Below are 15,777 nucleotides of genomic sequence, written 5' to 3'. Positions count from 1 at the left end.
GAAACATCATTAGGACCCTTAAATTATATTAAGGTTGTAATTTTTATTGTATTTGTTGTTAATAATTTTGTATAGGAGCACTGTGGATGGCATAAACAGACATTTTCCCTTTTGATGAATCTGAGTAAATAGAACTTACTAGGCACTACACGTTGATGATATAACTATATGGACAATGGTTTACCAAAAGAAGTTCATGTCTAAGGGGGAAAATATATGTATTTATTAATATTTAATAATTAACTTGAAGCTTAACAGCTATATAATATAGTTTATAATGCAGGAAATTGTTAAATGTAGAGATTTTACTATGAAATACAGTAGTCATTAATTAAGGGGAATTCTGTAGTTCTGAGTCTGTTTAAAAATCTTTTCTCTTGTTCTCTCCCTTCAAGTATAAAAGCCAGGTTAATGCCAGTGGCTTCATTCGTTGTGTTTCATTGGATATCACTTAGTCTGCCAAGTATTTGAATGGGAAATATTTGTTATTTTTAATAGTTAAAAAAATCATAATTTGCTTTTAACAATTTACTTTTTAAAAAATTGAAGTATAGGGCCTCCCTGGTGGCGCAGTGGTTGAGAGTCCGCCTGCCGATGCAGGGGATACGGGTTCGTGCCCCGGTCTGGGAGGATCCCATATGCCGCGGAGCGGCTGGGCCCGTGAGCCATGGCCGCTGGGCCTGCGCATCCGGAGCCTGTGCTCTGCAACGGGAGAGGCCACAACAGTGAGAGGCCCACATAACGCAAAAAAAAAGGAAAAAAAAAAAAAAAATGAAGTATAGTTAATTTACGATGTTGTATTGGTTTCAAGTGTACAGTAAAATGATTCAGTTATACATATATATGTTGTTTGCCAGATTCTCAACAATTCACTTTTTATTCATTTTCTTAGAGATACCCATTTGCCCTCCCTGGATACTTAGAAGGTTAAAGCCAATGTCATGGAAGTGTAGATTTATGAATTTGAGCTTCGAACTTTAAGATTCAGGGTAATTTGTGCCAAATATTTTAGGTATTCAAGTCTTAGGGTGGCCTCCTTGTATTCAACCAAATTGATAAGAAATTACTGAATAAGCCTTTTGGGTATATGTAAGTTGTAGAAATATAAATTTTGGCAGGGTATATCTAATTGAAAACACATACAGACAAACGATTTTCTTTTAACAGATAATAAGTTCAGCAAGCCCATGTGCAGACTTCTTTTATCGAAGTTTATCCTCTGAATTGAAGAAGCCACAAGCCCAGTCTTCTCTGCATACAGAAAAACAGTCAATAGAGGACACTATGAGATTAATTCAGAAGTGCAATGAGGTGGATTTGAATATTGTTGTATTGTGGAAGGTATGTGTTGTTAAATTATTTCAGCAAGCCTCACTTATACTTGATTCTTAAGGTGAAGAGTAAATGTAAGCTGCTCTTTATATTTTCTCTGCTTAAAATTTCCAATTTGAATATTGAAGTAGTTTTATAAGTTTTTCAACAGTTCCAAAATAACTTTTTTTTTTTGCCTAAAGGGAAGAATTCATTCAAATTAGATGACTTTATTCTGTGTTACTTATTACTTGTAAGGGGTACTGAGAATATTGTAGACATGATAAGCTCCATGAAAGCAAAAATGCTGTTATTAAACTCTTTATTGTGAGCATTTTCAAACTCTGATAAAGGAAAAATAGCACTATGAGCCTCTAAGTACTCATTACTTAGGCTCCAACAGCCACTAATTTGCTGCTGTTCATTTTCACCTATTCCTTACTTTGTTTTCTTTTCTTTTTACCTTCCTTTATTTTTTAGCTGTAGTATATGTTTTTTAATGACATATTTCATCTGCTTTTATGTGTACTTCTAGCAGATGAGGACTTTCTCGTTTAATATAACCCCACCATATTACTGTCTCACCCAAATTAACAGTAATTCTTTACAATTATCTAATTGTTGGTCTGTGTTGAAATTTTTCAGATTATTTGAAAATATTTTAATTAAAAAAAAAGTCAGATTCAACTAAGATTTGCACATACACATGGCAGACCAGAATGAGGTTGTTTAGGCATTGGTCTTCCCTAAAGTTAACCATAATGCAGAAGAGGTTTATTTCTTACAGTACACCCTTTTGTATCTTAAGTATGTATCTTTTTTTTCCACTGTAGAAATGATTCTACAGTGAAATTTAGGATCTTGCCCAGGGATATTCACCTGAACTATGTGAGGAGGTTTGATTTTGTATTGTCTGATATAAGGCCTAACATGGAGACATGCTCATAGTAGATGATTAGAACATGATATTTTAAATTGATTCAGATGTTCTAAAGTGTTCTTTTTACTAAACTGCACACTTTTAAGTAAACTTTCTTGAAACCAAGCTGGCTTTACATGAATTCCAATAAAACTGCTTAAGCAAATTGATACTTCTGTTGACTATAAAAGGTGAAGGTGTTTAATGTTAAAAAGATAAGTTACACGTTATTAGTTTGAAATCAAGTGTTCTTGAATCTTAGAATCAAAAGAATCCTGTTTTCAGGCTCAGTAACATTGCCCCTTACTGTAAACCAACCATCCATTAAATGTATAGTAGACCTTTAGCATTTGTAGCTGTCACTCCACAGATTCCTGCCATGTAACAATTTGTAATATTCGTGAGACAAGATTTTGAGTTATGTGTGCTGTATTCTGTATTCATCGTTGAGCCCACAGTAACCTTGGTGGGGGCGGGGCGGCCAGGGGTTATCTTTCAAAAAATCACCTAGAATAAAAACCAGTTTCTAGTATTGCTGATCTTCATTGAAGAAGAAGAAAACTGCCCAAGGTTATAATACTCCTTAGTTAGAAAATGGAAGTTTGAATAGATTACAGGATGGGATATTAAGTTTGGTAGGGGCTAGTTACTATGATTATTATTCAACTCGTTTGAGGAAGTGACTAGTAGATTTTCTTTAGTGAAGGCTCTAGATAGTGCACAAAGGACCCCCTTGAATGAAAGAAAACTTGACAAGTCATTTAAGTTGTGGAGTTGATGCATAGGGAACATAGTACTCTAAAAAAATACAATTCAGGAGAAAACTAAGACCTTGGACAACATTTTTGTAAAAAAAATTAGTTGGTAAGGGGGTATAGTATAACTTATAACCAATCTTAACCAAAAATAAAGGTTTGTTTTGAAAAACTAAGACTTTGTGCCAGAAAGAGAATGCATTATAGGGTTATGCATGGCTATGGGTGACTTTTGTTTGGTCCCTGAGACCATTGGAAAAGATGTGTGACCTGTCTCAGATTGTTATCTATCAGTTGTCATCCTCTCTTGATTAAAGGTCACCCGATCAAGTATTTAACTCCTCCTGCATTTCTGGGTTGTGCATGGATGGGTGCTGAGCAGGTCCTGGGCCTGCCTCTGCCTTAGTGCAGCAGTTCTCCAAGTGTGATCCATGGATGGCAAATTGTCACTCATGATAAGTATAGAAATTGAAAATAAACATTTAGGAATGTTTATAGCATTCTGACTGAGTAATTTTGAATCTGTTGAATCTAATATTAAAAGAAATCGGGCTTATCAAAAAAAACATCTGTATTTGCATAATGTGACAGTACCAGTATATCAGAGACATTTACAGATTTTATTTTCTCCAACACAGAAGAAGTTCAAGAAGAAAAGTTACGTGCTGGAGTAAGTGTCTTAATTTAGATGAGATCAGTTCATTGTATATGAAGAAAAAAAGCCTTTTTTTTTTCTTTTAAGCATATGTATCAATACTTAAATTTAAGATCTCCAAGGACATGGCATTTCCACTTCTAGGATTTATGATTGTACTCACTGATTTTGCTCCACTATATGATAAACCCTGGTGCATTTCAGAAGCAAGACTGTAAGAAAAAGGCTTGGGACTTCCCTGGTGGCTCAGTGGTTGAGAATCCACCTGCCAATGTAGGGGACATGGGTTCAAGCCATGGTCCAGGAAGATCCCACATGCCGCGGAGCAACTAAGCCCGTGCACCACAACTACTGAGTCAGCGCTCTAGAGCCCACGAGCCACAACTACTGAAGCCTGTGAGGCACAACTACTGAAGCCCACGCGCCTAGAGCCTGTGCTCCGCAACAAGAGAAGCCACTGCGATGAGAAGCCCATGCACCGCAACGAAGAGTAGGCCCCACTCGCCACAACTAGAGAAAGCCTGCACGTAGCAACGAAGACCCAACATAGCCAAAAATAAATAAATAAATTTAAAAAAAAAAGAAAAAGCCTTTTGCCTGTATATTGGCAGTCTAGTAAAGAAAAAAACTTGTGTTATGGTATGGCACTGTTCTTTTGGACTAGTTTCTTAAGCGCTCTAGAGAAAATTGGAAGATTTCAAGAAGTGTCTCTCACGTATCCAGGCCAACTGTTCTATATTGAGGCAGAGCAGATTTCGACAGATACTTAATTGACTGAATGAATGAACAAAAGTAGAAATGCTGACACAGTCATGAGTGTTGGTAATTGATAGATATTAGCCATAATACCTCTGCTTTCCATCAGATACTGCATTGGTTACTTTTGAGGTTACTGCCAAGCAGGATAACATTTTTGTGCTTTGTACTTCTTAGGCATACGTAGTGGAAGACAGTAAGCAGCTTATTTTGGAAGGTCAGCACCATGTTGTTCTTCGCACTATAGGAAAAGAAGCTTTTTCTTATCCTCAGAAACAGGTAATGACAGAGTTTGCTTTGGGGCCTTCCTGTGAACTTGTGGGGTTTTTTGTTTGTTTGTTTTTTGTGTTTTTGAAGGTGTCTGGTTTGTGTAAGCTTTTATATTGGAATTTGAGTTGTGGCTTGGTGGCAGAAAGCTGATTAAAATTAGAAATGAACATAAATTGATTTTAAAATTCACTAGCACTTCATAAGAGTATTGAGATGCATTTGTGATCTTGGGGTTTCCTAAGATATATTCTTTATTGAATCTAGAACTCACAGTTAGCTTGAGAGGAAGGGAACCATATTCTCTATATTATCTTGTTCGTTGTTGAACAGGCCCATACCATTGCAGAACTCTATGGGGCCTATCATACAGTGTAAAGCATGGCCTCTGGAGTTGTGCAGAAGCTGGTAATACTGTTTATTTTCTTACTTTTCCTAAAATACCATTTAATCTTACCAAAAGTTTTCATAGTATGTGTAACTATTTAAACCCAAATCTGTTTCTTATTTTAAGAAAATTGTTTTTCTCAAACTGATTTGATTAGTTAAAAAAGTCCCAAGTTTTAATTGCAAATTGTCATATTTTGATAATTTTGAACATCTCAAACAAGGCAAGATTTTTCACTTAGAAAATGAAACAAATTCTACAAAATTCACTCAAGTTATAGTCCCATTTTACTAAAATACTGTGTAGGGCATATCCTTTTTTTCCTCTGTATATCACCTTTGAAATACTTTATATTCTCTTTATATGATTAACTGAGTTGGGAGATGCAGCATGTTCATCATACTAAGAATAATATATTTGGAGCCCAGAGATTTTCAGATTGATGACCTAGTGCAAGTTACTCGCATAACTTGATAAACTTTTAGCTTACATATAAAACAGGGGTAATAGTACCTTTATACCTTGCCTCTCTTGTGATGGGACTGTCTGTCATCAGGTTGAATCAAACCCTTATTATAAAACTACTGTACAAATTGTCCAGCACCCATTGCGAAAATACTTGTTGTTGCTTTTAAGCTAGAAGAGAGGGAAGGTCTTCTAAATATTCCCTCAGGAAATTAGCTTCAGGTTTTTGGTATCCTTTTCTGGCCACTGTTCATGTGTGTTCCTCCTGGTAAGTGGTATGTAGAGATTTCATTTAATATAATTTAGAAGTCTCAACAGCTTGTTTTTCTTAGATGATTAGATTATAATAAACAATAGTACATTTTTTGAACTTTTTATTAAAATGTAACGTAAATGCAGAATAGTGACTAGGTCACTGACTCTTCACAAATTGAAGAGCACTTCAATATAAGGAGGACCCAGATCAAGAAAGAGAACATGACCCGCACCTGGAAGTTCTGCTCCTGCTCGCTTCCAGGCACAAGTCTTCCCTCCTCCAGAGTAAACCTCTAGTCACTTTTCTCTCACGCATAAGTCAAAAGCAGTTTTAATTCTTGCTTTTGCAGCTGTATAAATCAAGGGTCAGCAAACTTTTTCTGAGAAAAGCCAGATGGTAAATATTTTAGACTTCGCTGGCTCAGTCTTTGTCAGAATTACTCATCTGTGTTGTTAGGAGTCCAAAAGCAACCATAGCCAGTGTATAAACAAGTAGATGTGGCTCTGTTTCCATAAAACTTTCTTTACATAAAGAGGAAGCAGGTTGAATTTGGCCCATGGGCTGTAGTTTGCCAGTCCTTGCTGTAGATCAGAATCCAGCTAGACTAGCAGGAAATTAAAAAATCAAAATTTTCTGGACGGTGAAGGAAAATGGAGAAAAAAATTACCAAGAAAGAAATAATAATGCTAGAAGTGGGACATGATTCTCTATTTTCATTTAGACGATAATAATATTTATTGAAATCTTTACAGTGTGCCTCACTAGCTATATTGAGACTTTTACATGTATGTTAACCTTCAGTTAATATAGTTGAGGCACTATAATCTGTAAAAACTCAGGAAGCTATTTTCAAAAATGACTCTTTAAGGCAATTTTAGTTTTTCAACTATTAAAACAGATGCTATACAATTGAATATCTATAGCCTAAGTACTAAGCAATTTTATTAGATAAGAACCACAGCAACTTTTGAAATTATTATTATTGTGAACCCCTTTTTTACATATGAGGAAATTGTCTTAAAGTATTAAATAACTTATCCAGGATCACAGAGCTAATAGGTTGCTGGATTTCAAGTCTAACCCCAGCACATAATAAATAGAGAATGAATAAATGATTACAGAACCTAGTTTTTTTATCCTAGGTTGTATGTATTGCATATGATTTCAACTGTTTGTTAGTTTTTACAGCAGAAAAAGTATTGTTCATGCTTTACTTTATCTCTACTGGTTTTAACTTCTTTAGTTTGTATGTGCTATACTTTATTTTAACAAGGCAGTCTTTTTATTGTCATATATTTTTTCTTTTCTCAGGAGCCACCAGAAATGGAACTATTAAAATTTTTCAGGCCAGAAAACACTACAGTTTCCTCAAGACCATCTGTAGAGCAGCTTTCCAATCTCATTAAAACGAGTCTTCACTATCCAGAATCATTTAGTCATCCTTTTCATCAAAAAAGGTTTGAGATGTATTTTTGTTAACATTTTCCTACAATATACACACCTGTGCGTGCATGCGCACACAGACATACACACATTTATTAATAGCATTAACCCAGATGTTGAAGAAACAATTTAGAATACTATTGAGTCTGTAGAAATTGCCCTTAAGTAATTTACCCTTTACTATGATTACTATATGTTGCTGCTGTAATTAAAAGATGGATATTTCTTCAGCCAGTTAGTTGTCAAAAGTTTTCTTTTGATGAGCAGGTTTATCATTAAGTCAAAAAGAAGGAAAAAATACCGTCATTTTGTTTTAAGTACAGAAATTAAACCTAAGACATGACTATAGTATAGACTCATCAAACAGTTTAAATTTAGACAGCATTATTTACTTAAGATTTATTAAGTATTAAACTTTTGGGGGACTGATGTATTTATAACTTTGGTAAATAGCCTGATTATATAAACTTAAGGTTCTAAAATAAAAAGTCCTAAGTCAGATGACACTTCAAAAAGTGGCTGGTTTACAGATATAAAAGAAGATGGAGAGAAGTCTGTTAGAGCCAGTCTGTGAATTATAACTGAAGGTATAAATTTTGGTGAAGTCACCTTGGATAGAGGTAGGGATGGGGTGGGATAGAACAAAAGAGAATAGTGACCTATAGAACAGTGGTGTTTGAGAGATGAGCTAAGGGAAAAGTCCATGAAGAAGACTGGTTGGAAAGTAGCAATCAAAGAATTAGGAAGAAAAGACCAATTAGGAGAAAGTGGCATCACAACGGTGGAGTGAGAACAGTTCAAGGAGGGAGAGTGGTTAACAGTTTTAAATGCTGCAGAAAAGTCGTTCATTGACTCTGACAGTAAAGAAATTGCTCATGCTTTTGAGAAGAATGTTATTATATAGTAGGGGTGGAAGCATGATACAGTAGGTTAAGGAGAGATGGGAGGGAAGTAAGTAAAGATACTCGTGTAGACCACCCTTTCAAGAAGCTGGGCTATGAACGGGGATCAGGGAATAGCCATGCAATATTATTGTTTTACTAGGTAAGATATGGATGTATTTATGGTCTTGAAGGAAATGATGGGATACAGGAAGGGCAACAGAATCCTTAATAGATGGAAAGATACACCAAAGAGTGGCAGGATTAGCTTTGGACTGAAGAACGGACCTCCTTACTATGGAAACGGTGAAAGATGAAAGTAGGGAGAAATTTTAACAAGTTTACACATTATCGGAATGCCTCCATTTTTCGGGAGTTTATAGAAGCACAGTTAAGTACTCAAAGTAATCTAGGAAATAAGAGAATAAAGGGTAGAGAATTTTTAAAAGTGAAATTTGAGGACAGCTACTGAGAGGAATGAGGAGCTGGCCAAGGGCACACAGAAGGAGTGCTGGGCAAAATTAACATGTTGACTTAGCATCGGAAATATTTAAAAAGTAGCTTAAATAGTGCTAACCATTTTAAAACCCTTTTATCGTGAGATATAACACAAAGAAAAGTGCTCAAAAATGAAAACGTGTGGCCATAGTGATTATTTTTCACAAAACTAATACCCAAATAATCATGTCTAGGGAAGAAATTAGAATATTGCTAGCAATCTCAGAAGCCCCCTGCGTACTCCCTTCCAGTCACTCCCCCGTCCATCCCCAGTATTAGCAGTCATTTCTTTGCTCCTCTTTATAATTTTCCAACTGAGTGTTACATATCTGTATTTTGATTATCATGGTTTTTTAAAATATATATATATTATTTATTTATTTATTGGCTGCGTTGGGTCTTCGTTGCTCTGCGCAGGCTTTCTCTAGTTGCAACGAGCGAGGGCTACTCTCTGTTGCGGTTCGTGGGCTTCTCTTGTTGTGGAGCACGGGCTCTAGGCCCGTGGGCTTCAGTAGTTGTGGGTCACGGGCTCTAGAGTGCAGGCTTGGTAGTTGTGGCGCATGGGCTTAGTTGCTCCGTGGTGTGTGGGATCTTCCTGGACCAGGGCTCAAACCCACGTCCCCGGCATTGGCAGGCGGATTCTCAACAACTGCACCACCAGGGAAGTCCTGTCGGTTTTTTTGAACTTTATTTATGAATGGAATTATACAGAGTATATTCTTGTTACGTCCAGTTTCTTTCACTTAATATTGTTATTCGTCAGCCATTGACGAAGCTGTGGAATTTTCATTGCCAAATGAATATGTTTGAACATATTAGAATTAGTTTATCTACTCTATTGTTGATGGACTTTTGGATTATTTTCATATTTCAACTTTCTGCTCTAGAATATTCTTGTATATATCTCCTGGTGCATGTGTGTTTGCTCCCCTCTTTTTTTTCCACATTTATCTAGGAATTTTTTCAAAGTAGTTTTACTAATTCGTATATCACACTAGTAGTGTGTGGGAGTTCCCTCTGCTCATAACCTTCACCAACACTTTCTCTTGTCACACTTTTAAAGATTTTAGCCATTTAAGTTATTTTAAAATACTTTTGGTCTTAAATCTTTGTCTAGGTCTTAATTGCTCAGTACTCATTCTGTATGCCTTTGACTGACAGAGGCACACTGGGGTCACCTGGGGAAGTTTAAGAAATACACATGCTTTGGTCCTCCTCCCAGAGATTCTGATTCGATTGGCTGAAGGTTGGGGGCTGGACATCTAGATTACCTAAAGTTCTCCAGGTGATTCTAATGTACAGCCAAAGCTGAGAAAAAATTTCTTGTTTTATCCCTAGTGAACCTGTCTTCCCACTCTTCCATAGACAGTTTTGATTCCATAATGTTTCATTTTAACCCACTGTTCTACTTTGTCCCTGTTTATCAAACCTGTCCTTCTTCACGTACTTCCTGAATATCTTAGATGCCATGGTGCTGCTTAGTGGTTGAAACCCTGGCTATGCCTTAGAGGCTGGGATATGTAGGACTTCTCCATGTGCTTCTATTAAGGTAAAAAGCATCATAGACTCTAGGCAGTTCAGGGAAGTATGTGAAACAGGACAGGTTTGATCAAACTAAAAGGAGAGCAGTGGGCTAAAATAAAGCATCAGAATTAAAACTGTGCGTGGAAGTATGTGAAAACAAGGCAGATTTGAGAAGGATAAGATATGGCAGTTTCTTCCAACTTTGGCTGCACATTAGAATCACCTGAAGAATTTTTGAAAATCCTGATACTTAGGCCAGTTCAATCACAATCTCTGGGAGTAGGACCTATGTGTCTATATATTTAAAATAAATCCTCAGATGATACCAGAGTGGATCTGTATCAGTTACTGTTGCTAAATAATGCCTCGTAAGAACCCACTCCAGAATTCAGTAGTTTACAAGACATTTATTCCCACGCTCATGGGTCTGCAGGCCAATGACAATTTGGCTGAAACTCTGCTTCAGACTGTGGGTTGGTTGGGTTCATGTTTGTGCCACATACATTTGGGGTCAATCCAAATGGGCAGCTGCTAGCTGGGTTATATTCTTCTCATGGCATATCTCTGGAGTACAAAAGTGAGCCACATTGCAGTAGCACGTTTAAGGCTTCTGTTTGCTTCAGAGTCATTAATATTCCATTGCCAAATAGCCTCTCCTTCACAATCAACAAGGATGATCCACCGTTGCACAGTGGGAGGTGAGGGGAATGAATAACTGCTAAACAATAATTACCATTATCACAGTAACCAGGATTGAGAATCAGTGAAGTAGAGGGTCAAGTGATTGGGCATCCTTGTGAAACTAAAGATCAGAAGTGTAATTGAGTGAGAGAGCTGGAGATAGTGGTCAGAGAGTGGAGAATCTCAGTAGTATTTCAGAGGCAGTTATTTTAGGTGACTGAAACAGATTCACAGTATGGTCATGGAAGTTAGATCGCTGAGTTTTGAATAGTATTGGTGGTTATGGAGGTGACAGATCAAGGGTTTGAGAAGGAGTTGAATGAGTTGTCTACCTTGACAGTGAAGTTCTCCAAAAAGATGACAAAATTCAGGATTGAAAAGAAGAAAGCAAACTCATCGAGAAGCTTTTAATAAAGGAAGCCAGTAAGATGATATGGAAGAAAAATCTTGAGCAATGTTTCCTGTCTAGATGGTAGGCCTCTGCTTGACAGATGCAGTAGATGAATTTGGGCTGGGGGGAAGGGAGTGAAGCAGATATTTCAAAAGACTCAACCCTTCCCCCTCCCCCAAAGAATCTCTGGTGTACTGAGTTACTGTCACTGGTTTTAGTTTGTCAGTAAAGGGACAGAAAAAAAGAATAAAAACCTTGGAGTAGTTTATGACCAAAAAAATGAGGTGTTTTTGTAGGAGAGGTAGGAGGAAGAACTCAAGAAATGGTATTAACTATGTTAATGAGACATTCTGGCTAGAGATATGGAAGATGTTGGAAGAAGAACAGCATGTGTTATTGAGAGGCCTGCAGAGGAAGCCGTGTACTCAGCCAAATTTCAGTTAAAGTAAGATGCAGACATACAAAGAGAGGAGATTGAGGCTCTAGAGGAGTGTTGTTAATGTGATATAGAAATGTGGGAAGGATGGGACACGGAAGAGGTTTGGTCATGGCAGTGGAACACAGGGCAGCAGAGGAATGAGAATATGAGAAACAGCAGGTGACCAGAGATAACAAAGATATGAATCAAATAAATTGACAGGAATTTGTGAAGAATCGTAGAAAATGGGGAATGGGGGCTAGTGAGGCAGTAGCCCCCATTCCCACTTACTTAGTTTGATGCCTAAGGTTTGCTGGGGAGATGGGGGCGCTATTCACTGAAGCAGTGAATGGAGGAAGAAGAGGAATGAAGGTAATGATTTGGGGGCTAAGAAACATCCAGATGTTCTGATTTCTTCTTTTACTAGAAGCATTGAGATAAAGCATGGAGAATTTGAGGCCCAAATGGTAACAAAGTTTCTGAGGTTTTGCTTTGGGTTACAAAGTATGCGATTGGAATTTAACTTAATGAGGTGCTCTAGACTGGAAACCTATTCGGTAGTCTTTGCTGTCCTCTTTTCCTTGTTAGAAGTTTGTGGAGGAGGTAAGGGCATAGCACCGGTACAATCTAAGAATAAGTCTTTGAAATTATCTTAGTTTTTGTTTAGGGAAATCTGTTATTTGCAGTATGGTTCGGAAAGTATTTCTTAGTAAGAGGATATAAAATTTCTGAAAGCATAAAATATATTATCTGAGCAGAATTTTAAAGTTAATTTTGTGGGAGCTTATAGGATTACTTTTTTCTTTTTTACTGTCCCTTTGTTCTTTGTGTTAATAGAGTAAACTATTTTCAATAATCGTATGTAACCATTTGTGCAAGGATATGTTAATTTATTATGTTCTTGATTTTAAATCGGCACCAGTCTGTTCATTAGGTCCTCTTCTATCACTGCATGTCCTTTCTCCTATGCTTTAGTGATTTACTAATTATAAAGTGAGATCAGAAATTAGGTTAACTGAGCAAATGTGTCTACTTGAAAGGGCTCTCCTCATAGCTTGCTGTACAGAAATAATTCTCATATTCTCCCGAACGTGATGGCTTTTATGCAAATTTGATAGAAGAGCAAATGTCAGTTCTCAAAATTAAGTAATTTTCACTAAGCATAGAGAAAAGGATTAGTTGTTGGCATTTTCATGATTTTTTTTTCTCCATTGATCTTTCTTAGTTGCGATTTTTCTGTTTTGCATTTTGGGAAATAACCACCTAGATACATTTTGGTTATTTTTTAAGATTAGCTTTAATAAATATAAATAAAATGGTTCTGTGGATGTATATATTCTGGTATTTAGTATTCAGGCATTGTATTAATATGCTTTACTTCTTGCTTATGCAAATAATTTGGCTTGAGTGATTTTAGAATTCAGTTTTTTTCCTTACTTGAATCTGATTGTTTTTGAGGAGCTTATGCTATTAGGTACTCTTAAGTTTTATTTTCAAGAAAGTGTGGGGTTTTTTTGTTGTTGTTGTTTTTTAATATTCCGCTAACCTTTTTTATTTATTTTTTTTCCACAGCCTTTGTTTAGTACCAGTGACCCTTTTACTTTCCAATTGTTCAAAGGCCGACGTCGATGTAATAGTTGATCTTAGGCATAAAACAACAAGGTAAAGATTTATAAAGGGCAAGTTTATTTTGCAGTTAAAGATTGATTTGAAAGCAATTTAATATTTTGAAATTATGCAAATAATTACCTAACATAGATAGAGAAAGTTTACTCAGGCATGCCTTTATTTTTTTGTTTGGTATTAAGAAGTGTTAGAGAAGACTTAATGAAGATTGTCTTAGAATTTCAATAGTGGCAAATGGAAAGCAATTTCCAAAAGCAGCAAATTATTTTGACCAGAGACAACAATTTTTATAAAAGTTTGTTGGTGATAAAGAACTCTAAAATTGAAAATCAGTAAGTTCAGGATAGAAGTTTTTTTTTGTCTTGTTTTCTGATTTATAAAATAATGCTTAACAGCAACAACAACAAAAATGCTGGTCCATACTGGCACTCCAAGAGCTAGATGCTTTTCAGAATTCAGAAATTTGGGGGTTTTTAGAAAAGCAGCGTGAAGCATATACTGATTATTATTGTATAACACTCCAAACAGGATCTGGGTTAGCTCTGTGAAATCCAAACATTTTGTGTATGATTATGTGTATCATAAATTAATTTGCTAATGCCTTATTGGTAGACCCTTGGTTGCTTTCCATTTTTCAGTATTATAAACAATTTCAATATTATAAGCATTCTTATATGCACGTTTATTTTTATGTATGGATAACTAAGTGGTTAAAAACTCAGGTTTGAAATCAGGTTCCATTATTTACTAGCTGCTGTTGCGAGTGTTAAGTGAGATAATTCATTCTTAGCATTGTGCCTGGAACATAGTAAGTGTTAATAAATTTTAGCTATTATAGAAATTGTAATATTAGATATTGCCGTTATTGTTATTAATACAGTTGGTGTCATAAAATAATTTCTAGAAATAGAATTGCTAGATGAAAGGGATGTGTTATTGGGACTTTGGGAAAAAATTTATGAAGAAAAACATTCTCCAACTTACTTCTTGCCTCCTCCCTTAGCCCAGAAGCATTGGAAATCCATGGATCATTTACATGGCTTGGACAAACACAATATAAACTTCATCTTAAAAGCCAGGAGCTTCACAGTTTGCAGCTGAAAGCATGCTTTGTCCATACAGGTGTTTATAACCTTGGAACTCCTAGGGTATTTGCCAAGTTATCGGACCAAGTTACAGTGTTTGAAACAAGTCAGCAGAGCTCCATGCCTGCCCTGATCATCATCAATAATGTGTGACAACTTACAAATTTGTACTGAAATCCACAGGAATCAGTTTTATTTTACTGAGTGGTTTTTACAGCAGTATTTGAAATACCTAACTTGTTCGGGAGGTGGGTGTTAGATCACTGTAAAATACTTTTGATTTGTCAATTTGTTGATGATGCAAAGCACGTTGGACTGAGAGTACTTAAATTCTTTTTTTGTATTTCTTTAATCCCTGGTAATAATTTACATGCTCATAATACAGAATTTCAGCATATCCATGCACCTTATTAAGCCCCACTTAAAACCAGTGTCTAAGTCTGCTGTTACAACTTATCAATGGTATATGAAGATTAGGAGATGATTTTGAGGAAGAAAAGGCCTTGTTGGCAATATTCCTGTTAAGCCATTAGTCTATAAATTCCAGCTTTACTGTGAAGTTCTATAGAGTGTTAAATACAGATTTTCCTGTCTTGCTTCACGCAGTTCTCTAAAATCAGTTTTGAACGTTGGTTATAGGGTCTTCATACTTCAGTATCTGGTTGTTCCTATGGCTTATACATAACTTTGTAAAAAGAAAAACTTTTTTTTCTGATGCTTTGATTATAGTTTTGGAAAGAGTTTGACTTTCCCCCCCCATTCATCTCAGCATACAGTGCACTATTTCACAATATGAGATTTTTGTCATTTAAATTATCATATTCTTTATTATGTAACTTTAACAATTGAGATGATCTGTTTAAACTATAAATTACTCAAGTTAATTAAAAATAAGCTTTTCAAAAATGTATTATATTTATAACAAATGTACTGTAAATAGAATAAAGACATGCTATTCACTGTATAGATTTATTAGATCCCTTTTAAAAAAATTCTGAGAACTTAACATATTATTGAAAATGAATGTCAGCCGAGACTTCCCTGGTGGTCCAGTGGCTGGGCCTCCGTGCTCCCAGCGCAGGGGGCCTGGGTTTGATCCCAGGTCAGGAAGCTGAATCTCACGTGCGACGACTAGGAGTTCACCTGCCGCAACTAAAGTTCCCGCATGCCGCAACTAGAAGGTCCCGCATGCCGCAGCTGGGGATCCCACACACTGCAGCTAAGGATCCCACACGTCACAGCTAGGACCCAGTGCAGTCGAATAAATAGATGGGTAGATGGATATTTAAAGAAAAGAAAGAATGCCAACCATATTATTATAGCAGGTGCCAGATCAATTTCCTGAGAAAGCATTATCTTTGTGTCTAAAACTGAAGGACAGTCTTTGTTCCTGTAGTCCTTGGTGGCCGTGTACATGAACAAATGAATTTTGTCTTTAAATGTTTCATGTCTGATACC

The 15,777-nt window shown here is 36.2% G+C and overlaps 1 protein-coding gene across 3 annotated transcripts in view; it reads left to right on the top strand.

Moving 5' to 3' along the window:
- Nucleotides 1–15,247, top strand: part of TRAPPC8 (trafficking protein particle complex subunit 8) — a 93,650-nt gene extending 78,403 nt beyond the window's left edge. Inside the window, exons 23-27 of one of the 3 annotated variants that reach the window (XM_060119035.1) lie at nt 1,168–1,341; nt 4,574–4,675; nt 7,084–7,229; nt 13,181–13,270; nt 14,238–15,247. In XM_060119035.1, coding sequence (XP_059975018.1) covers nt 1,168–1,341; nt 4,574–4,675; nt 7,084–7,229; nt 13,181–13,270; nt 14,238–14,472 — 747 coding nt within the window. In that variant the 3' untranslated portion in view covers nt 14,473–15,247. The remainder of the gene's footprint in view (nt 1–1,167; nt 1,342–4,573; nt 4,676–7,083; nt 7,230–13,180; nt 13,271–14,237) is intronic. The other 2 variants (XM_060119033.1, XM_060119034.1) reach the window with 2 other exon arrangements.
- The last annotated feature ends 530 nt before the right edge of the window (nt 15,248–15,777 follow it).

The sequence above is a fragment of the Mesoplodon densirostris genome, chromosome 15 (genome assembly GCF_025265405.1).
Source record: "Mesoplodon densirostris isolate mMesDen1 chromosome 15, mMesDen1 primary haplotype, whole genome shotgun sequence".
NCBI lineage: Eukaryota > Metazoa > Chordata > Mammalia > Artiodactyla > Ziphiidae > Mesoplodon > Mesoplodon densirostris.
The sequence above is the reverse complement of the archived record's forward strand: the minus strand, read 5'-3'. Positions and strand labels throughout refer to the sequence as shown.